At 39.7% G+C, this 19,148-nt stretch overlaps 2 protein-coding genes across 3 annotated transcripts; both read left to right on the top strand.

Moving 5' to 3' along the window:
* Positions 1-3,041: 3,041 nt before the first annotated feature.
* LOC122658354 (BEL1-like homeodomain protein 6) lies at positions 3,042-11,058 on the top strand. Of its 2 annotated transcripts, XR_006332429.1 has the most exons (6): positions 3,042-3,666; positions 4,408-5,643; positions 9,155-9,534; positions 9,646-9,706; positions 10,022-10,836; positions 10,914-11,058. XR_006332429.1 is itself a non-coding variant. In XM_043853275.1 (5 exons), exons 2-5 carry the CDS (start codon positions 4,540-4,542, stop codon positions 10,724-10,726), a joined length of 2,250 nt encoding a protein of 749 aa, XP_043709210.1. In that variant the 5' UTR covers positions 3,042-3,666; positions 4,408-4,539; the 3' UTR covers positions 10,727-11,058. The 2 variants fall into 2 exon arrangements, 1 of the variants encoding a protein (XP_043709210.1); XM_043853275.1 differs by having other exon boundaries at positions 10,022-11,058.
* A 3,014-nt stretch (positions 11,059-14,072) lies between these two features.
* On the top strand, positions 14,073-15,725 carry LOC122659737 (BEL1-like homeodomain protein 11). The gene is made up of 4 exons (XM_043854850.1): positions 14,073-14,857; positions 14,947-15,293; positions 15,394-15,454; positions 15,593-15,725. The coding sequence occupies exons 1-4, from the start codon at positions 14,123-14,125 to the stop codon at positions 15,716-15,718; spliced, it is 1,269 nt and encodes a 422-aa protein (XP_043710785.1). The 5' UTR covers positions 14,073-14,122; the 3' UTR covers positions 15,719-15,725.
* Positions 15,726-19,148: the final 3,423 nt, after the last annotated feature.

Raw genomic sequence — 19,148 nt, 5'->3', positions numbered from 1 at the left:
AATAGTAGCTCGGTTTCTTTCAGGGAATATAAGGCATCAATAGGGATTGTATGATTGATCCTTTGGAGCATTGTTGCCTTACTAGTGAAGGTGTTTTTGCGCAAAATCATGAGCATGTTCAGCCCCTGTTGTGGTAAGTTAAGTGAGGCCTTATCTGGGGGATTTCCCATTGTGGCTCCGCCATGGTTGCTGTTAAGCTCTCTCACAACCCAACTCTAACCCATTTAATTTCTCTGCAATCCTAGCCAGAGTCCATGTTCAGAGCTCGTCAATGATGGGTAATGAAGGTGATGATCAGCTTCACGGGTTGAACCGGGCTCAAGGCTCTTTCTCTTAGCTGGTGGGTCATATGGTTGAACCACTTTCATCAGCTAAAGGGTTTGATTCTCATGGAATTTCCCAGCCTTTAGGGGCTGGTTGTTATATTTATTCCTCTTCTTCGGTGGTGATACATAATTATTTTTACGCTCTACCATACCCTAAGGGCTAAGGGTCCTTCAGGGTTGCTGTTCTCGGAATTCCCTCCTGTTTCTTCTATTTCTCCAAGTAAAGCCCCTTGCATTGTGATACCTATCGTATCTGCTTGCTCCTTTCATAAGCTCAGACAGAATAAAACGTCCATAATAAAGACAATTCTCTGCTCTTGATCAAGACACTTCGACTCTAGTCTACAAGTAGAGGTAGGGCATGTTTGCATGCCCTTCATATACCGGAATTCTAACCCAGTTTTTTCGATATGAAAATTCTTTGAATTTTTTGGGGAGTTTCTGGAAGTCCTTTTTGGTGGATTTCTGGTTCAAACCTTGAAGATCTTTTCAGGCCATTATTACAGAGGAGACAATTAGAATCCCAACATTCACATCTGATTAAACAAAGATATGGATGTAGTGTTTGGGGTGCATTTATCTAGAAAATATGTAGGAAACCATTCCCTCTTTCAGCTGACCCGGCACAGAATATTATACCAATCCTTCATCATATATATTTTTTTTCTCTACTTAAAAATAGACAAAGGTAAGAATAAAAGGGACTATTCATCATAATCAATTTTCTATAAATCCCTGTACTTGTTTTATAATTACTCAAATTCTTTTACTCATAACTCTTTTTTTTTATTCTCCCAAAAGCTAACTATTACATCTCGTTTTCATTTGAAACTTTGAAATCCCTAGATTACCTCTTTATTGATTAGTTCAATTTGATTCAAGTGAATTAAGGCCCTCCCTTTTTTTGATCCATAGCCATTTGAACCAGCACCACCATCCCTAGCTTCTCATCTTTCTCTTCTCTTCATATGGGTTATTCTTCATAAAATTAATTTAAATTTGTCAAGTGGAAAAATAAGTTACCAAAAGAAATAAAGAATCAAGAACTATTGGTCGGGAGCATGGATATTTATGGGAGGATATGTCTATATATGAAAGAATACATTAAATCTCAATATGAAATTTAACATGAATAAAATAATGTCATTTCTGTTTTTCCTTTTTTGGGTAATAAAATCATGTCATTTTGATTCCCTATACTTTCCTTGAAATTACTCAAATTCTTTTACTCTGGATTTTTTATTTATTTTAAAAATACCCCCGTAAAGTAAACTTCCTTTACTCTTTCTCCCTTGGAACGTTAAAATCCTTAGATTAGCCTCCCTATTGATTAATTAAATATTAGATGGACAAAGAGAAATATTAAATTAATGAAAGATTAATGATTATAATTTGGACCTTGGAAGTATGAATACGAATCCGGAAAATCGCCGTCTTTGTCAGAATAACAGACATTTTTCGTATTCCACGTGGCAATCACTCTTGGGTTTTCTCGCCCTAATCTATGCTGCCCCTTACCAATCAATTGACGCCGTTGATTAACAGTAGATCTCGCGTATATCGAGGCCCTGCGTCAGGTTTCCCTGACCCGAATATCCACCCAATCAATTCTTAATCTCTTTCTGTCTCTGTCTCTGCCCTGCTTGTCAGTTATTACTACGCCTGCACGCAGGCGCCAGGCGTGTTGGATAAGCTCCTACATCAGAGTATCCATTCTTTCTGCGTTGACATCTATAAAATTACGATATTACCCAACCAAGATTGCCACTAGAAAGAATAATTATTACGATAAATGCCACTTGGTTGGTACCAAAGCTGTAACTTACAAACTGGTACCGGTTTTAGTTCAAGTTGCAATTATTATAGCTTTGTTTTAGCTTGCAAGCAAAAGGATACCGGTAGAGTTAGTTAATCCTTACCAGTTTTAAAATGAAATTATTTTTATTTTTACTCATTTATTGGTATTGGGTTGGTTGGATGATTTGATCAGAAGAATGGCGACATTAATAAGACAAATGGACAATTGGAGGCAATGTTACATAACACGGTATCGGTATGGGTCATTGCCCATATCGATATCGATACAGACAGGCCGTATGGGCCGATTTGATATAAAAATTATCGATTACTACTGATACCAATATGTATCGATCATGGACCCGATACAAAAAATATGCTCTGATTGGAGGAGTGACCCTAAATCACTATCCAATAACAATTTGATGATGGTGATGTCCGATTAGGTCATTTTCATAGTATCAGGTGATGCAACTTATCATTAACATGCTCTCGGAAACCCCAACAATAGAACAACAACACATGAACTCTCATAGGCCCCACAAAGAATATTATTTATTTAATTAATAAAGACCAAAATTCTCATCAGTGATCAGACGGTAGATATAGACTTGATATCTTTTTTACAAATGTCGAGGGTTGGTTTGTAATTCTAAGGACGTCAGGACCCATAATAAAAAGAAGAAAGGGAAATAAAGTAAATAGAGCCATAGAGTAGAAGACAAATGATTCAGAGAGAGAAGACAGAGGGAGCTGACTCATTAGGGGAACATCTTAATTAATTATATGCTAATCAGGGATTTATATAATTAAGATGATGATAATCACAATTATTTCCAATATTATAAGATTTAAAGTTAAAATATTTATTTTATATGGTGTGTGTTGTGGCATTTCAGATCTTCCTTCTTCCCCCTAAGTTCTAGGGAAGAGACAGAGACAGAGACAGAGAGAGAGAGAGGTTGAAGCAGGGAGAAGCAACAATGGAGATGGGTTTAAGAGAGGTTTAGGTCTACCTACTGGTGGTTAGGGATTGAACACCCTAACAACAGCAACGCCACCGTCACCAACAACAACAACCACAGCAGCTGGAGGAGGCAGAGGAGGAGCAAAGAAAAAGCAACAGAGAAAGTTCTGATTTTGGGATGTGTTGTTGTGTTGTGTTCTTGGAGGAGAACAATTTAAGAGGTTTTCATGGAGAAAGCGAGAAAGGGGATTGTCTCTCACGTGGGGTGATGGAATAATGGAGATAGAGAATATATATAAGAATAATTAAAAAGGAAAGAAAAGGATGAACGTATAATTGTTGCTGTTGCTGTTGCTGTTGCTGCTGTGTTGTTTGTAGATTATTTTAAAAAGAAAGAAAAACCCTTTTTTAAAAAGTGTTTATTTTTTATTGTTGTATTTGTTCAATGAAAAAGGATTGTTGTTTTGAATCTCGGGATTGGGTTGTCTCCATTTCGGGAGAATTGTTTCAGAGGATTGGGTGTGCTTTCGAGCTTTTCTGCTCCCCACGAAAGACACAGCAGCCTCGGATTTTCAGGTAATTTTCATTCTTACAATTTTGCTTTTTGTGCTTATCTTCCATGGTTAGCGTTCGATGAGAGCAGAGAAGCTATCATTCTTCTCTAATCTATTTTTCCTTTGTCTCTTGTACTTCGTGTTTCTGATGTGGGGTTTGAAGTAAAGGCACATCATATGATGGCTTTGATGATGATCCAGAGATGAGAAAACAAATTTTCTCTTTTTTGAACTTGTCTCTTGTGTTTCTAATTTCTATGAAATTATTTGTTTCGGCAATTTGTAGATTCTGGGTATTTGGTCTCTGGATTTCTCTTTGGGTTATTATTGCTCATTTGTTAAATTCCAATTTTGTTTGACTTGTTGGAGCAATGGGTTCATGGAGGATGCTGTAGGCTCTCAAACTTCTCCATCCCGCTTCCCTTTTCATTCGACGTTTGTATTAGGTAATAGCAAGCCGGGATCTCTCTCTCTCTCTCTCTGGTGGATAGAAACGGGGATTTCTTTCTGTTTACGTTTTTCTGGTACTCTCCCGAACAGGGATTAAAAAATGGCAGAGAAAGGCCTTTGCTTTCAAAGTCATTTCTCTGTTCTTGTCAATGTATTTTCTGGGACCTCTCCGTGGTTAGGTTGGCCAATTGTCTACTTCAATATTCTTTATGGAGAATCCGAGCTGTTTGAGCTTATATAATTCCAAGTATATTGTTGTAAATTAGGTGAAAACAAGAAGATAATCTAAGAAATTGTGATATTGTATTTTCAGAAGCTAAGAGGAATTTTTTTGGGTTACTCTGGGGCTGCTAATAGCCAAATACCTGATCCCTGTTCTTCTCGGATTCACATAATTCCTCGCCAAGGAGGCTGGTGATGCTTTATCTTTCGAGGAGGAATAAACATGGCAACTTATTTCCCTGGTTCCAGCAACCAAAGAGAAGTCACACCAACCCTATATTCGAGGGATCCCGTGCCTACTTCATATGCTGAGACGCCAGTTCCTCATGGCAACATCATGATGTATTTGAACTACTCGTCTTCTGCTGGGTCTTACTCAGATTCCCTGGCTGGAAATTCTCAGCCTCAGCAGAACTGCGAGCTCCCATCCGTGGGAACCTCAGAGTCCACTCCTGCACAGCAAGGAGTCCTCTCAAACCTCGTGGGTTCTCACCTTGGTGAACAACAACAGTTTGGTGTGTGGAGGGACGGCAGAAATGAGATGATGTTTATGCGGCCAGCTGGTGGCTCTGCTGGTCTGCAGTCGCTTGGTGGGCAGTTAAACAGCACAACGGATGATATGGTCCAGGGATCTGTTGCTGAGGATCCCCATATAGGTTTGCAGACACTTGGGATTCTACATGGCGGACAGAATTTACAGGGACAGGGGTTATCCCTCAGCCTTAGTACACAGATCCCGTCCACCATTTCTGTACCTCCATTCCAGTACCGGAATTCTAACCCAGGTTTCTCTTCGCTCTTGAGTTCCCATCTTTCGGTGTCCAGAGATGGTGGCAGCGGGACCAGCTCATGTAGGGATGGCGAAAGCTCTCAAAGTAAACAGCCAAGGGATGTTGAATACTTGCAATCTAGTTTTCTCGGAGGAAATCGTGATTCTATCAGAGGGGAGGCATTGATTAACTTCCAATGTTCAGTGGGACCCAAACTGATGCATTCTGATCCATCTCCCTATGGCCTGACGGGTCTTGCAAGCACCATTCCTAGCTCCAAATACCTCAAAGCAGCGCAACAACTGCTTGAAGAAGTTGTCAATGTTCGCAAGGCTTTGAAACAATCGGAATTTGATAAACACCAAACTTTCCATGGGTTTGGTTTAAAGGGTCCCAAAGAGACTGAAGTAGAATCAAATGATGCCTCTCAATTGCCATCTACATCTGGGATCTCCTCAAAACCTCAAGAGTCAGGTACCAACAGTGTCGAGCACTCACCTGCTGAAAGACAGGATATGCAGAACAAGGTGACGAAGCTTTTGTCCATGTTGGATGAGGTATGCCATCATTCATTGTTCCGAACTGATTTAATAGGTCTCCCAATTTGCTTTATTTTGCATCAATGCTATTATCTATTGCTTGTGGTGTTTAATCTGATTGACATCTGCTACGAACTATGTTAAAACTTTGGCATAATTTCTTTGGTTTCTTCTGTTGTTTTGGCCCAATGAACCCCTTTAAGCAGTAGTTTTCTAATGCATGCAAATGATTTATGCCGTGTGCTATTGAAGACCTCAAAGCTAATTTTGCTGGATCATTGAAGTCTATGTAGGAAGGGTTGTCTCTTCAAACTTGCAGAAGTAGTGTGTTATAGAACAAATGGTTTGCACACGAGAACCCTTTGATAATTTTCCTAAAGATCGATGGATTCATACGAGAAAGAATAAATGTCTTAATGACTAATGTAGAAGGGTTTTCGTTTCTGATTTCTTTCCCTGGAGATTGTGTACACAGTTGCACCAAAGTAGGAACAGGTCCATAGTCTTTTTGAGAGGGGTAGGGGTCTCACCTCTAGAGATTAAGGGCTGTTACAGTGGTGCCTTTTGGGCCTGATCAAGTGTAGTATCTGTTCTTATGTCTAGAGATTAAAGACTGGTGAAACGATTTAATCTTTAACGACTAACATCCCATTTCTAGATACTTCACACCCCCTAGTCACTTGAAAGGTTCACCATTCAAAAACTGAAAGAGGAGGCTGGGATGCTTTCTCTGGTTCTCTCTCATTTAAAGTTGTTCTAATTACAGGACCCCAAACCATTCACATGATTTCTCCAAGAGAAGTTCCATTTTATTTCCATGGAATTAGCTCCAGGCTAATTAGAAACATGGTGTTGGTTTCTGGGAGTGGTGAACTGGTGACGAGCTGTCAACACATTTTCCCGGCGTCAACAATTTTTTATTTCTTAAATAGAAGAAGAGATTTATCAAAAAGGAGGAAAAAAAGAAGCTGGAGAGAGTAATTTGCATTGAAAGAGTGGCAGTGGTATTATCAAATTTACAGAGGGAATAGAAGGATTTTTGAGGGATTATGGCTGAGCTTTAACCTATCTTGTTTTAGAAGTGCAAGTTACTCATTCTTTCTACCTATGTATGAAAAGTACATGTCTCATGCAATTTCCATTAGGTGACTTCTGCCTGCAGTATTTTGAGTTGAGAAGTATTTCTACTCCGACCGTGTGCAGTTGCATATTTGATTTATCTAGATTTGATTATCTGTGAGACTATAAATTCTCTTGTTTCTCATAGGAAGATCAAAGATGCCAATCACTTTGTGGCTTTGAGAATATCAACCAAACCTAAAGGCACCAGATTTTAGCTCCATTCGCACAATGGAGCTGTTTTCTTTTCTTTTTTTGCTTTGCAACTGGCTATTTATCTTTCAACACCCTTTCTCCCGGGTCAATCCTTCAAATATCCTGCTTCTTTGTTTTCCAGAGTAGTCTACAATGATAGTTGTGAGAGGACACTAGGTTTTCTAGCATTTTACATCTCCATGTGACATGGTCAAGAGATTAGTAATGTGTTGGATGAAGTAAACTGGATACAATTTTACCTTGACACTTCAACTCAGGTGCCTTAATCTTTAAGAAGCAGGATATTTGAAGGTACAAAATGTGATCATAAATTGCATGCTTGGTGTATCCAGGTAACAAAAGCAATGATAAAGCTGGGATCTTCTGGAAGATGAGAATTTAAAAAAAAGGAAAACAGTAGGAGTAGAAATTTATTGGACAAATTTATTCAGGTTAGATTCAGGGTCATTGCACCAACAGAAGGAATTATTCTATTGATATGTATATGATTGAATCTGAAGGTTGTTTGACTCCAGTAGGGAAGGACATGTTACCATGGTTGCTGATGCATCTCGACTTTCATTTATCATTCTTGATGCTTAAAGCGTCCTGTAAAATCTCTACTAAATGACATGTTTATCTGTTGTGCATGATATACACATTGTTTAACTTGTCTCTTTTTATTTTTTGGTTGGGGTGGGTGTGGGATCGTGTAAAGTTAATCCGATGGAGGAAAGGCACTAGTTTGGTATTTTATCTTTTAATTGTTAATTGAAAAGATTGCTGAAATTATTTTCATGAGGGCTTTTCCGGGTTAGTGTACTCTTATGTTGTCTGTCATTGTGATGTATATGGGTCAGTGTTGACATGCACATAGATCATTGGAGATGTTTATATATCATAACAAAACCACTTTGTCTATTGTTTTGTTCATGATGGCAATGCCAGTCTTATTGACAGCCTAATGTTTCATATATCATATTTATCTTTCCTCTTTCTCTATAAATTGACTAAGCATCCAGATTACACACTGCTTTATGGAAATTGTGATTAAATAATTCCTTGGAAAGGGTAGAAAATTACTTTCTTCTTTGCTAGTATAAAAGCTCCTAACAAGTTTAATTGTGAGAAGTGCCCTCTTTTAACTTTATTATATATACTACTAATCCATTTGAACCATCTTAATCCTGTTGTCTTTCATGTAACCAAGGTGTCAACTAAGTAAAAATGCTACCTGGTCAAGACTCATTGCCTTCATCAGAATCTGGGAGGGGGTGGCTAAGAAGTGGACAACTAGGCCCCACCAGCTGCCAAGGCTTGGGTGATCTGGCAATTACCAGATGGTCCATTTTAAGATCGGTGGAAAATGTAATAGTTTCAGGCTTTCTTCTGTTTGACAGGCTTCAACTCTTTGGGCTTCAGGTCCTCTTTTCTGAAGTTGAAAAGACTGAAATTCTCTCTCTTGCTTGCTCGCTCTTGTTATTTCTAGCTACAAAATTTTCCAATCCCCACCGCACCCTTTGTCTGTTTCTTCTCAAAGGAATGATTGGGAAAAAATACAGTCCTGTTAATTTTGTTCTCAACCAATTAAGTTAAGCAATGTCTTTAGTTTCATCACATCGGTCCTGTTCAGACTTACACCCCAAGTTACAAAAGTCATTTGTTACTCCTAATATTTTAAATAAATACCTCAAATGAACTTAAATGTTGGAGAGACCATATGGTCAATCCTTAATAGTCACAATTTGGAACTCTTTTCTATCCATTTCTCAATACCATGGACAGACTATCCACAAACAATTGAAATTTAGAATATGAAACTTTGGAATCTAATGCCATATCTTCTGATCTTATAGCTCGAACATTTAATTGTCATATTCTATCATACTTACTATTTTGATCTAAAATGGTGTGCCTTCTGGCTTTTGGCATAATTTTGTAGTCAACCCTCATACAAGTATGATGGGTTTGATGAGCTTATGACTAGCTCTGTGCAATTATGGCTAAATCAGGAAATCTGCTACTAGTCCTTCATTTGCGTCCAGTCAGAAAAGATTTATCGCAGGAAAAGAGTTCTCTCAATGTCAACATAAATATTTCAGATACCTCTTTTTTCTTTTTTGGAGAGATGTAACCATTGCAGCAAATGTTATTCTGAGATTACTTTTGGTTTGTCTTTGGACATACGATTTTCATTTTGATTTCCTTGTTGCAGGTTGATAGAAGATACAAGCAATATTATCATCAGATGCAGATTGTGGTGTCATCTTTTGACGTGATAGCAGGATGTGGTGCAGCTAAACCTTATACGGCACTGGCTCTACATACTATCTCCCATCACTTTCGCTGTTTGCGTGATGCAATCAGTGGCCAGATTCGAGTGACACAGAGGAGCCTTGGGGAGCAAGATACTTCAGGAAACAGCAAGGGGGTTGCAATATCACGCCTACGTTACGTGGACCAGCAGCTCAGGCAGCAGAGGGCTCTTCAGCAGCTTGGTATGATGCAGCAACATGCTTGGAGGCCACAGAGGGGGCTCCCTGAAAGCTCTGTTTCTATTCTTCGTGCTTGGCTGTTTGAGCACTTCCTTCATCCGTAAATTCCTCAAACTGCTGCTCTTTTTCTTTTTCCCCTCACACTTACCCATACTAGATTTTCCAATGCACTTGATGGTCTAATTTCTTGGCTGATTTTAATGTTCACCAGTTACCCGAAGGATTCTGATAAAATCATGCTAGCTCGGCAGACAGGCTTAACCAGAAGTCAGGTAAATGAGTAAAATAGAATAAATTTAATTTATTTACTAGTTGATTACAGAACAACCTTCTAATGATGGTAACACCATAAATATGCAACAAATTTGAGGATCCTCCATTCAGTGGAAAATGTCTCTCCTGTGTGTGAGATTTCCTCTGATATATCAAGTGGTGGGTCTCTTTTATCTGTGCACATGTTCCCCTCTTCCTTCGGGGGGTAGCTGGTAGGATGTCCTTACCACTGAGTTGATGGGTGGCTAAAATCTCATTAGAAACAATATCAAATCCGGGTTAATGCCTTTATGTTTTATTTTTTGGGGACTCAGGTCTCAAATTGGTTTATAAATGCACGGGTTCGGCTCTGGAAGCCCATGGTTGAGGAGATGTACAAAGAAGAGATTGTAGACACTGAGATGGATTCAAATTCTTCATCTGAAAATGCACCAAAAGCAGCAAGGGATGATAACAAGGCACCCGAGGATAAGGGAGAAGATATTCAGCAAAATGTGAAGTCTGCGGTGACTGATAGATGCCAGTCAGAACCATTTCATAACTCCAAATCCAATCTTGTCCCTGATGTAGAAATGGCTGGACCGGCAGTGGAAGCTCCCTTTCAGGATGATACCCAAAAAGGAGATGATATTGATTTCAATGGGATGAAACTAAGGGAGGATCAAAGACCTAGTTTGGATGATTGTAGCCTTTTCCAGGATGCTTTTGTTCAGTCTGACAGGAATGGTGGTGGGAGGTTCATGGCAGCTGCTGCTGCTGCATACGAGATGGCAGAGTTGGGAAGGTTTGGTAGAAGCAGTGGTGTGTCGCTCACTTTGGGGTTGCAGCACTGCGATGGTAGTGGCTTACCCATGTCTGGTGGCACCCCTCATAATTTCGTCACATTGAGAAGTGATGAAATATACAATGCAGTAGCTACCTCCGGAGGCCCCGACACGGCTGATTACGACTGTGTGGATCCAGAGAACCAACGACAAAGATTTGGTTCCTCACATCTATTCCATGATTTTGTAGCCTGAGGTGATGCTAGATTTGTAGATCCATGGTAGAAACATGACCTCTTCTCAAGCAGGTGGAAGAAACAATAAAATTAGTAATAATAATGTCAGGACGTAGGCTATCTCTTTGGGTATCATTCATCCTGCTTGCAAACTGTTAAAGAATGAAACTTAGTACGAATAGAAATATGGATATGACAAAACACAGGTGTGTAGTATAGTGAGAGATTGGTGGGGAGATAGCATATTTGTAAAGATAAGATGCATTTTTTTCCCTTTTTTGTGTAATATGTTGAAGAAAGAACTTTGTACAATTATTTTCATATGGAATTGTAGAGAATGGCTTCATCTCATTCAGGGTGTGAGAGATTGATAAAACTTTTGTTTATTTTGATGCCATAACTATTTTGAAGTGGTGGGAAAAAGTTTCTCACAACCCCAGGGTACTATTACCCTTACACATAAGGTTCTTTATTATTTTTCTCTCTCGACCATGTAGGCCCTACATGGATGATGCTGTTCTTCACCACCACCATTAATGTGGCATGTATATTCTTCCCACACTTGCATCATCAGGATCTCTCTCCCTAAAGCAGTTCTCTTTTTTGTTGTTTTCCCCTTTGAAACTCTTTTTTTTTTTTTTTTTTTTGGGGGGGGGGGGTGTGGTAGGGGGTGTCAGGATCTTTATCTGCTTCATTTCCCCAAGTCCCTCTATTAAGGAGTGAAATTGACCACCCTACCCCTGCCTGAAAATACTGCCCAGGTGGGTTCTACAACCCCCCCTATAGAGGGACTTGGGAAACTGGAGTAGATAATTTTCCGGGGGTTCATGCACGGAGGGATTACGATGCGTCAAGTAGGGGATTTTGGTCATTTTGAACCCCTATCATGAGAGTTGGGGGGGGGGGGGGGATTTTTATTAGGGAAAATTGCCTTCACATGCTTGCTTCTGCACTCTCTTAAATCAAAATCAATTTTAGAGATTAGAACCGGTGGTTTAAGAAATTCGGAAGTCTAATTTTATGCAATACAGCTCTGCTGCAGACAGTCAATCTCTCTCTCTCTTTTTCTGTCTCTGCATGTTTTTGATATCAAATACAACAGAGGAAACAGGGAAGCATTAGATACGTATCTTGTGAGTTGGAAGACTGCCAAGAAGACTAAAGAGGGAGGGACCACTGCATTAGTGCGTGGTCGTCTGGCTATGAAGGGTGAAGACTCTGAAGACCCAATAGTATTCACAAGATTCTACCCACTCCACCCATTTTAAACAACTTCTTCCATTCCAAGCTCCAACTAACCTTAGCTACGTAGAACTATTTCCATTTTCCTCCTCACTCATGACCCATGCCGCAATTTACTTGGCCCTCCCAAACTTTTCGAAGTTTAATTTACAGACAAACAGCCAAGGGTGGGTGGCTTGTTTATATCCTTTCCCTGTTGTGTTTTTTGGGGGGTAAAGATCCTTTCCGGCTTTCCTTGTTCATAATTTCATAGAGATGTGGTAAACAGAGGCCATCAGTCATTACTCTTGGAATGCTGACATGGAGGGCACAGCTGAGAATGCGCATGATAGATGTAGGTCTCTCTCTCTCTTTCTCTCTCATAGTGGAGAAGAGAAGGTTTCCCTACATCTCTTACCTAGTTACTTGATGCACTCTGGGACTTGGATCTTACCCCTGCTTTTGCTTGTCGATTAGCGGTGCTGCACAGGTGCAGTTCCCCGCCACGGCTGTATAAGATCCTTTTCCTGCACTTGTCTATCCAGTGGAGGTGGAGTACTGGAATATCATCAAGTATGGACTTTGGAACTAATGAACTATGGAAGAGTAAAGGGTGAGAACTAACAAAAAAAACAATGAAAATCTCATATTTTTTTGCAGTGTTGCGCAGACCAAAAAGCCCAAAAAACAACAAAATCAAACTGAGCGGAGAAACCCCGCAGAGAGAATCAGAATCAGAATCACAAGACTTTTTAATTTTGTAATAAAAAATTGAAAATCTCCCCACCCCCCAACCCCAATAAACCAAAAGACCAAAAGAGTACGGAAATCAGAGAAGGACAACTGCGGGAGAAGAGGACAACTGTGGAATCCCGAGGAAAAATGGAAAAAAAAATCGGTAATCATCACCAACCAAATAAGACCCGGACTCTCTTACATTACAGGGGTCACACCCAGAATCACTCCCTCCCTCTGGTTCTCATGGTTAGTAAAACAATCAAACACCCAAGAGCCAAGACCATAGCCCATTGCCCAAGGACAGTGCACAACAACTACAACCTCCCTCTGGTTCTCATGGTTAGTAAAACAATCAAACACCCAAGAGCCAAGACCATAGCCCATTGCCCAAGGACAGTGCACAACAACTACAACTACAACAATCCTTGATCATCTCTCTGGAAGTTCGAATCTGTTGATAATAACTGGACTATTGAGCTTGTCGTCCTCCTTTCAAAATCTCTATAAAACTAGAGAAAGATAAAAATCCCAATTTGGGTTATTGTCTTTTTTCAGAGGGTTCACCTAAAAAATAGAATCTAATACTAAAAACTATTGCGACTCTCTGTGGGTGCGAGAAGCATTGCCCCACTTTTTCTTTTCTTTTACAGAGAGTCAGAGACACAGTAAACAACGATACTTCTTCATATTTAGCTGAAACCTGAAAGAGTCGCTTCTCCCAAAGTAGATTAACCCAAAGATTTTAAAAGCTGATTTTAGCTCTTCTGCTTTCACTCTTTTTGTTTAATTGGTTTCCGCCTCTCTGCTGTCAGGGACTCGTGTTCGATCATAGATGGGGGGGACCATGTTTTCGCACTCTGGCACCAGGTCGCTCCTCCCAAGTAGCCAAACCCAAAAAATGGGTCAGTGAAACCACTACAATAATGATTGGAATATCTCACCCTCATAAATCGATCTACAAGAGAGGTAACCCAATATCATATATTCCCACATCCAATCCCTTATGGGACCGATGTGGGACTATTGCACATAACACCTTGCCTCTTCTCTTGTAAATGCAACAGATGGGTATTTCCTTTCCTTCCCAGCTTGAACATGAACATGGGTAGTTTTCATTCCACTATCCTCCTGTGTTGGAGTTACCTTCTTGTGGGTTTTTGACGAATGGGTTCTTCTTTGCAGGTCTCCTGCTCTGGTTCCTTGTAGGTGAGTTTTGTTCTCAGTTTTGCACTTGCACACATTCACTCTGCTTTATTGATTATTTTGGTCTTTCTAGCATATGGGCTCTGCCTTTCTTTCAAGATTTTTTTCTCTAATCTTACCTTTCAGATTGATCTTACAAGTTTCATGGTTATCCATTTCCTTGGCTAATAAGCTGAAAGAGTTTTCAATCTTCTTGGCCAGATTGATTGATAGTGTGAGCGACCTACCATTGTTGGCTTGCAACCCGGCTGATATGGTTTCACAAGACTCATCAGTGGATCCACCAAGTGTTCACCCTTTCACCATCTCAGATTTAGATGTACTGCCCAGCATCCAATTACTTGGAGAACGAATATCTAGATCAATAGACCTGGTTCAAGATCCGACTTTAACTGAGGATTCTGAGACCTGCGACAGGAGACATTTGATGATGAATCTTCTGGGAGTAGCAAAGGACACCGATCATCACCAATCCCGGAGACTGTCACTAACTCTTGGTTCTCATCTCCAGTCTACTACACGGGTTCCTTCGCTCCATAGCAGGATTGGTTCCGTGAGGTCCTGGCTTCCAAATGTCTCCAGAGAAGAAGTGAAAGAAACTTGTCTTCCTGGAGGGGAATGCATGATTGAGAATTATTCCTTTGTAGATAACTTCTCTGCCTTGACTTCAACTTCAGCCTCACGGTACCGATCCTGCTCCACTTCTTATGAACTTGAATCCTTCGCCACCATTGTGGGGTGTTCAAGATATCTGAAGCCGGCTCAATCCCTGCTTGAAGAAGTTGTTAATGTTGGGGCGAAGGATGTGGATTTTAGTTCAGATCAACCGTTTAGATTGTTAACCCGTAATGGCAGGCGAGGAGGAGCTCTTGGTATCTCCACTGAGCTTCAAGGAGAGCGGTACTGTAATGGTGGGTCCTCCTCGACCACCGCAGAGGAACACGAGCTTCAGATTAGAATTGTTAAGCTCATTGCCTTGTTGGATGAGGTAAGGTCTTCATCAATTCTTGTCTAATGTCTACCTAACACAAATGGGAAAAACTCGTCTCATTGGATTTCTGGTTTTCTTATTTCCAGGTTGATGGAAGATATGAGCATTACTATCATCAATTGGAAGAAGTGGTTTCATCATTTGAAGTGATAACAGGTCAAGGGGCAGCCAGGTCTTACACTTGTCTCGCACTCCAAGCCATGTCCAGGCACTTCAGTAGCTTAAGAGACGCCATTATTGTTCAAATAAATGTGGCAAAAAGAGAACTTGACCAAAATGTAGCTGAAATCCATAGCAGTCTCTCACGAGTTGTGGCAATCCAGAACCAGAACCAGAACCAGAACCAGAATCAAGCATGGAGATCAATGAGAGGGTTGCCAGAAAATTCTGTGGCAATCCTCAGATCTTGGCTTTTTGAACATTTCCTCCATCCGTAAGTGCTTGAACCAGTTTTCAGTGTTAGTGATTGTTTCTTCTTTTGTACATTTTGAATCATATTTTCAAATTCTTCTGTCTGATTGGTTCTCACACAGCTATCCCAAGGACTCTGAGAAGTTATCGTTGGCATCACAGACGGGCCTAACAAAAAACCAAGTAATTAATTCTCACACTCAGCTTCTTCTTCTTTCAATCTTTTCCATTCCACAGGTTTTCTCTATAATTCTTTTGGATTTCATTCATAGAATGGTATAGAAATATGGTGTTCTTCATTCATGGTGGTGGTGGTTTCAGGTTTCAAATTGGTTTATAAATGCCCGAGTTCGGCTCTGGAAGCCTATGATAGAAGAGATGTACACACAGGAGTTTACGGAGTCATCATCAACAGGTGATCAGTTATGCGACACAGAAGCTTGTTAGAAAGAAACCCATTCCATTCCAGGAGGGAGGATACCTGAACCTGACCCGCCGACCGTTCTTATCATATTGGAGGTACCAGAACAGGGAGGGCAAAATGGTCTTAAAAACCCTGTAACGATATTTTGAGGGGGGTAAAACGGTCTAATCCAGCTTGATATGTATCGGAATCAGTAGATAATTGAACCAGAAAAGAAATTATTGTTGGTTAAACTTGGATAAGTTGGTTTATCTGTTCGATTTTGATTTTTTTTTTTTAAAAAAAACCCGCTAAACAGACTGAATTGGACCCAAATTGGAAAGAAAGAAAAAACAACAAATAACTAAATAAAACTGATGAAAGTTAAATTTGTTTTGGGGAAGGGATAAAACATATGTTAAGAATCCAATCATAAAAACATGGTTAGTGGTATCTTTTTATCCTCTCAAATGTAGGGTGGACGGTTGGTCCTCTTAAGTGTGGTGCATCGGGTAGTGCACTGCACTTGAGAGGCTCAAGAGCCATTTAGGATAAGATGATGTGTTGTGTTATTTTTGGCCCCCCAAACAAAGTAGAGGTGTTATTTGGGAAAATGTTCTTTGCACTGGGGGTGCGGATACGCCCAAACACATGGGGGTTGGGCAAAATGACCGCCCAACCCCCTGAATGACTGAAATGTCAGCTGCCCCGCCCTATGTGTCTGGGCGTAGCCTACGCTCCCAGGCAGAGAACATCACCCCTGTACCAAAAAATAATGTTAAAAATTATTTGACACCTTACAAGGTGTCAATAAGAAAATGAGAGTTTTCCTCCATCCACCTTGACCAGTCCCTTCAGATGGTGTTGAGAGTTGGAGAGGGTCTCGCACAAGGGACGATGGTATTATCGACTTCATCCAATAGAGGAAGAGGGGGGGGGGGGATATTAATGTCCCCAGGATGGTGGCTGAACCATATTCTACCGGTGAGGAAAATTTCACCATAAGAAAATCCCATAAAAGGACTATATTTTCCTTCATCTGCACAGAACAAAGAACCCCTTATCATACCTGGAAGACCCAATAATATAATATTTGTAAAGAACAGAAAGCCTATAGTTTTACACCTTATTAAAGCATTTTGACCGTTGATCTACACCTAAAACCAGAATATCATGTGTCAAAAGAATCTGTAGAAAAATAGCCCTCTCATGCCCTAGCATTTCCTCTTGTTTGCATGTTAGTTCAGTTGCAGAATTCTCTCAAAACTATTACATTTTAGAGTTATTTATCAGTATTTTGGCTCTAAGCACAATTTCATGGCCCATTTTAACAACGATTTAAACAAATTTTATCTTTGAAGGGTTTAAATTTAACATACAACTAAAAAAGAAAAGGTAACTGTTTTCCTGCACAGCTCAAATATTTGATGTGCCAGGTTGTATAGGATCAAGATTAAGTGGAGAACAGGGTTTGAAAAATCGTATTGGATCGATTGACTGATTAGGGTTTAGGGCAATTTCCACCGATTCTGGATTGATTCTGACTGATCCTGATCCCAATCCTTGGTTGGGAGGTAGATCCCTCCAGCTCCGGCTTTCAGCTTATAGGAAATCAACTACATGGCAAAGCAATGCTGTGAAAATCCACAACCACCAAAAGGATACATAAACTGCTAAACGAATATATACCCAAACAGGGGCAAATGATTAAATTAGGTTCCAGAAAATTGAAAAGGACAATGCAGAACCTGTCTTGTTCTTATTTATCCAACTGCAGAATAACAAATTAGGACCATGAAGATGCCATTGTAAACTTGCCCCACATGTAAACAAAAAAGATGACACTAAAAACAAATTTTTTTTTTAAGGCACAAAGATGCAGTCCTTTATTTCTTAACATTCACATAAGCTTCTAAGCAGACCCAACAAAAGCAGATATCATCATATCCAATCCAATGCAAGAAGCCATGAAGTTGGTGTTTTTCATCTATAGATTAAAATCACCTTGTTGGCTTTATTCCCCCTGAACACTGCTTTCAAAGTCTTCTTCCACCTTTCATGGAAATTGAAAACTGAAACCTATAAAATTGAATTGTATCCTTTCTTCACTTAAAATTATTAATCAAAATTTAAGAATGAGGACCCAAAAAACAATGAATAAACAAGGGCTTTCTTTCTAGAAGACAGATCCTTGGAGACAACGCTGCAGTGAGAACGCTCCAATTCAGGTCCCCAGTGATAACCTGGATGGTTATAGACAATCATTTGGAGGAGATGGAGTGGTCAGTATCAACTATCAACCAATCATCTGCTTCATCGCAGGATCAATCATACATGTTAAGATATACGGCTGGTGTGTTATTGTCCAATCCTTTAAGTACTATAATTGTTGGTCATTAACCATAATAGGGGGAGCGTCCCTATCATGGTGTTAGTCATAGAGTTTGGTCTTATGTTTAATTGTTAGTTAGTTGTCAGTCTTAGTTTCCTTGTTAGGATATATTTAATTTCCTTGTTAAAGTCTACTTTTGGTCTTAGGTCTTGTGCAAGGTTTATTTGCTGATATAAATACATCATAGTCAGTCCACGATAGATAGACTGATCATATCGTGTTCAGCACATCCTCTCTCCTCTCTCTTTTACTTTGCAGGTCTGGTTTCAGATCCTGGTTTTGTTACAATACATAAAGAGAGTTTAATAGCTACTCAGAATAAATTTTCAAGGCCAAAAGATACCATAATAGGCCTAAAGATAAAATCAGCCCACCAAACAGGCTGAAACCTTAAGAATGCAGAAGGCCAAAATGGTTATAACTTTTTCTCTAATTTCACCTTGGAAGTTCAGACAATCACTTCAGAAACCAATCCCACGTTAAAAGAAACAAAAATGAAAAATTCAGGATCTGGCCATAGTTTTATCAGACGAACTACATAGCCATATATGCTCTGTTTGGAGATCCAAAATTCATTCTCACTGGTTTATGAGAACTAAATACTGAAATTAAATGTTGAAATTCATGAAAAGAAAAAAAAAAGTAGAGCATATCATTCTGGGTTTAGCACTACAATCCAATAAGATGTAAAGGGCCAAGTAAGATATAAAAGTCAAAGCACCAGTACATTAAAGATTGAGATTTGCCACAGTGAACTTGGTCCCCGACTCCCATGTTGCTCTGCTGTAATGAATGCACAGTACTTGGCTGGGGCAACAGCAACCCATATTCAACTTCTTTAAACAAAGTTATCGTCCTTCATAGATTGCATAGGACCGAGAAAATTAACCAAATTACAAGCACTTCCAGGATTAATAAAGAAAAAAAGAAGTTCCCTGACTGAATTTTCAATTAAGTTGAACTAAATTCTGAGAGATACATTTGTTTCATGACACATGGGACTGTTATCTACCATTTCTACAAACCACAGTCATTGCAAAAACAAACATTGATTATCAGGAAGTATTATACGCATAAAAGTG

Source organism: Telopea speciosissima, chromosome 4 (genome assembly GCF_018873765.1).
Source record: "Telopea speciosissima isolate NSW1024214 ecotype Mountain lineage chromosome 4, Tspe_v1, whole genome shotgun sequence".
Classification (NCBI taxonomy): domain Eukaryota; kingdom Viridiplantae; phylum Streptophyta; class Magnoliopsida; order Proteales; family Proteaceae; genus Telopea; species Telopea speciosissima.
Note: the sequence above shows the minus strand (reverse complement) of the source record. Positions and strands in the feature narration are given on the sequence as shown.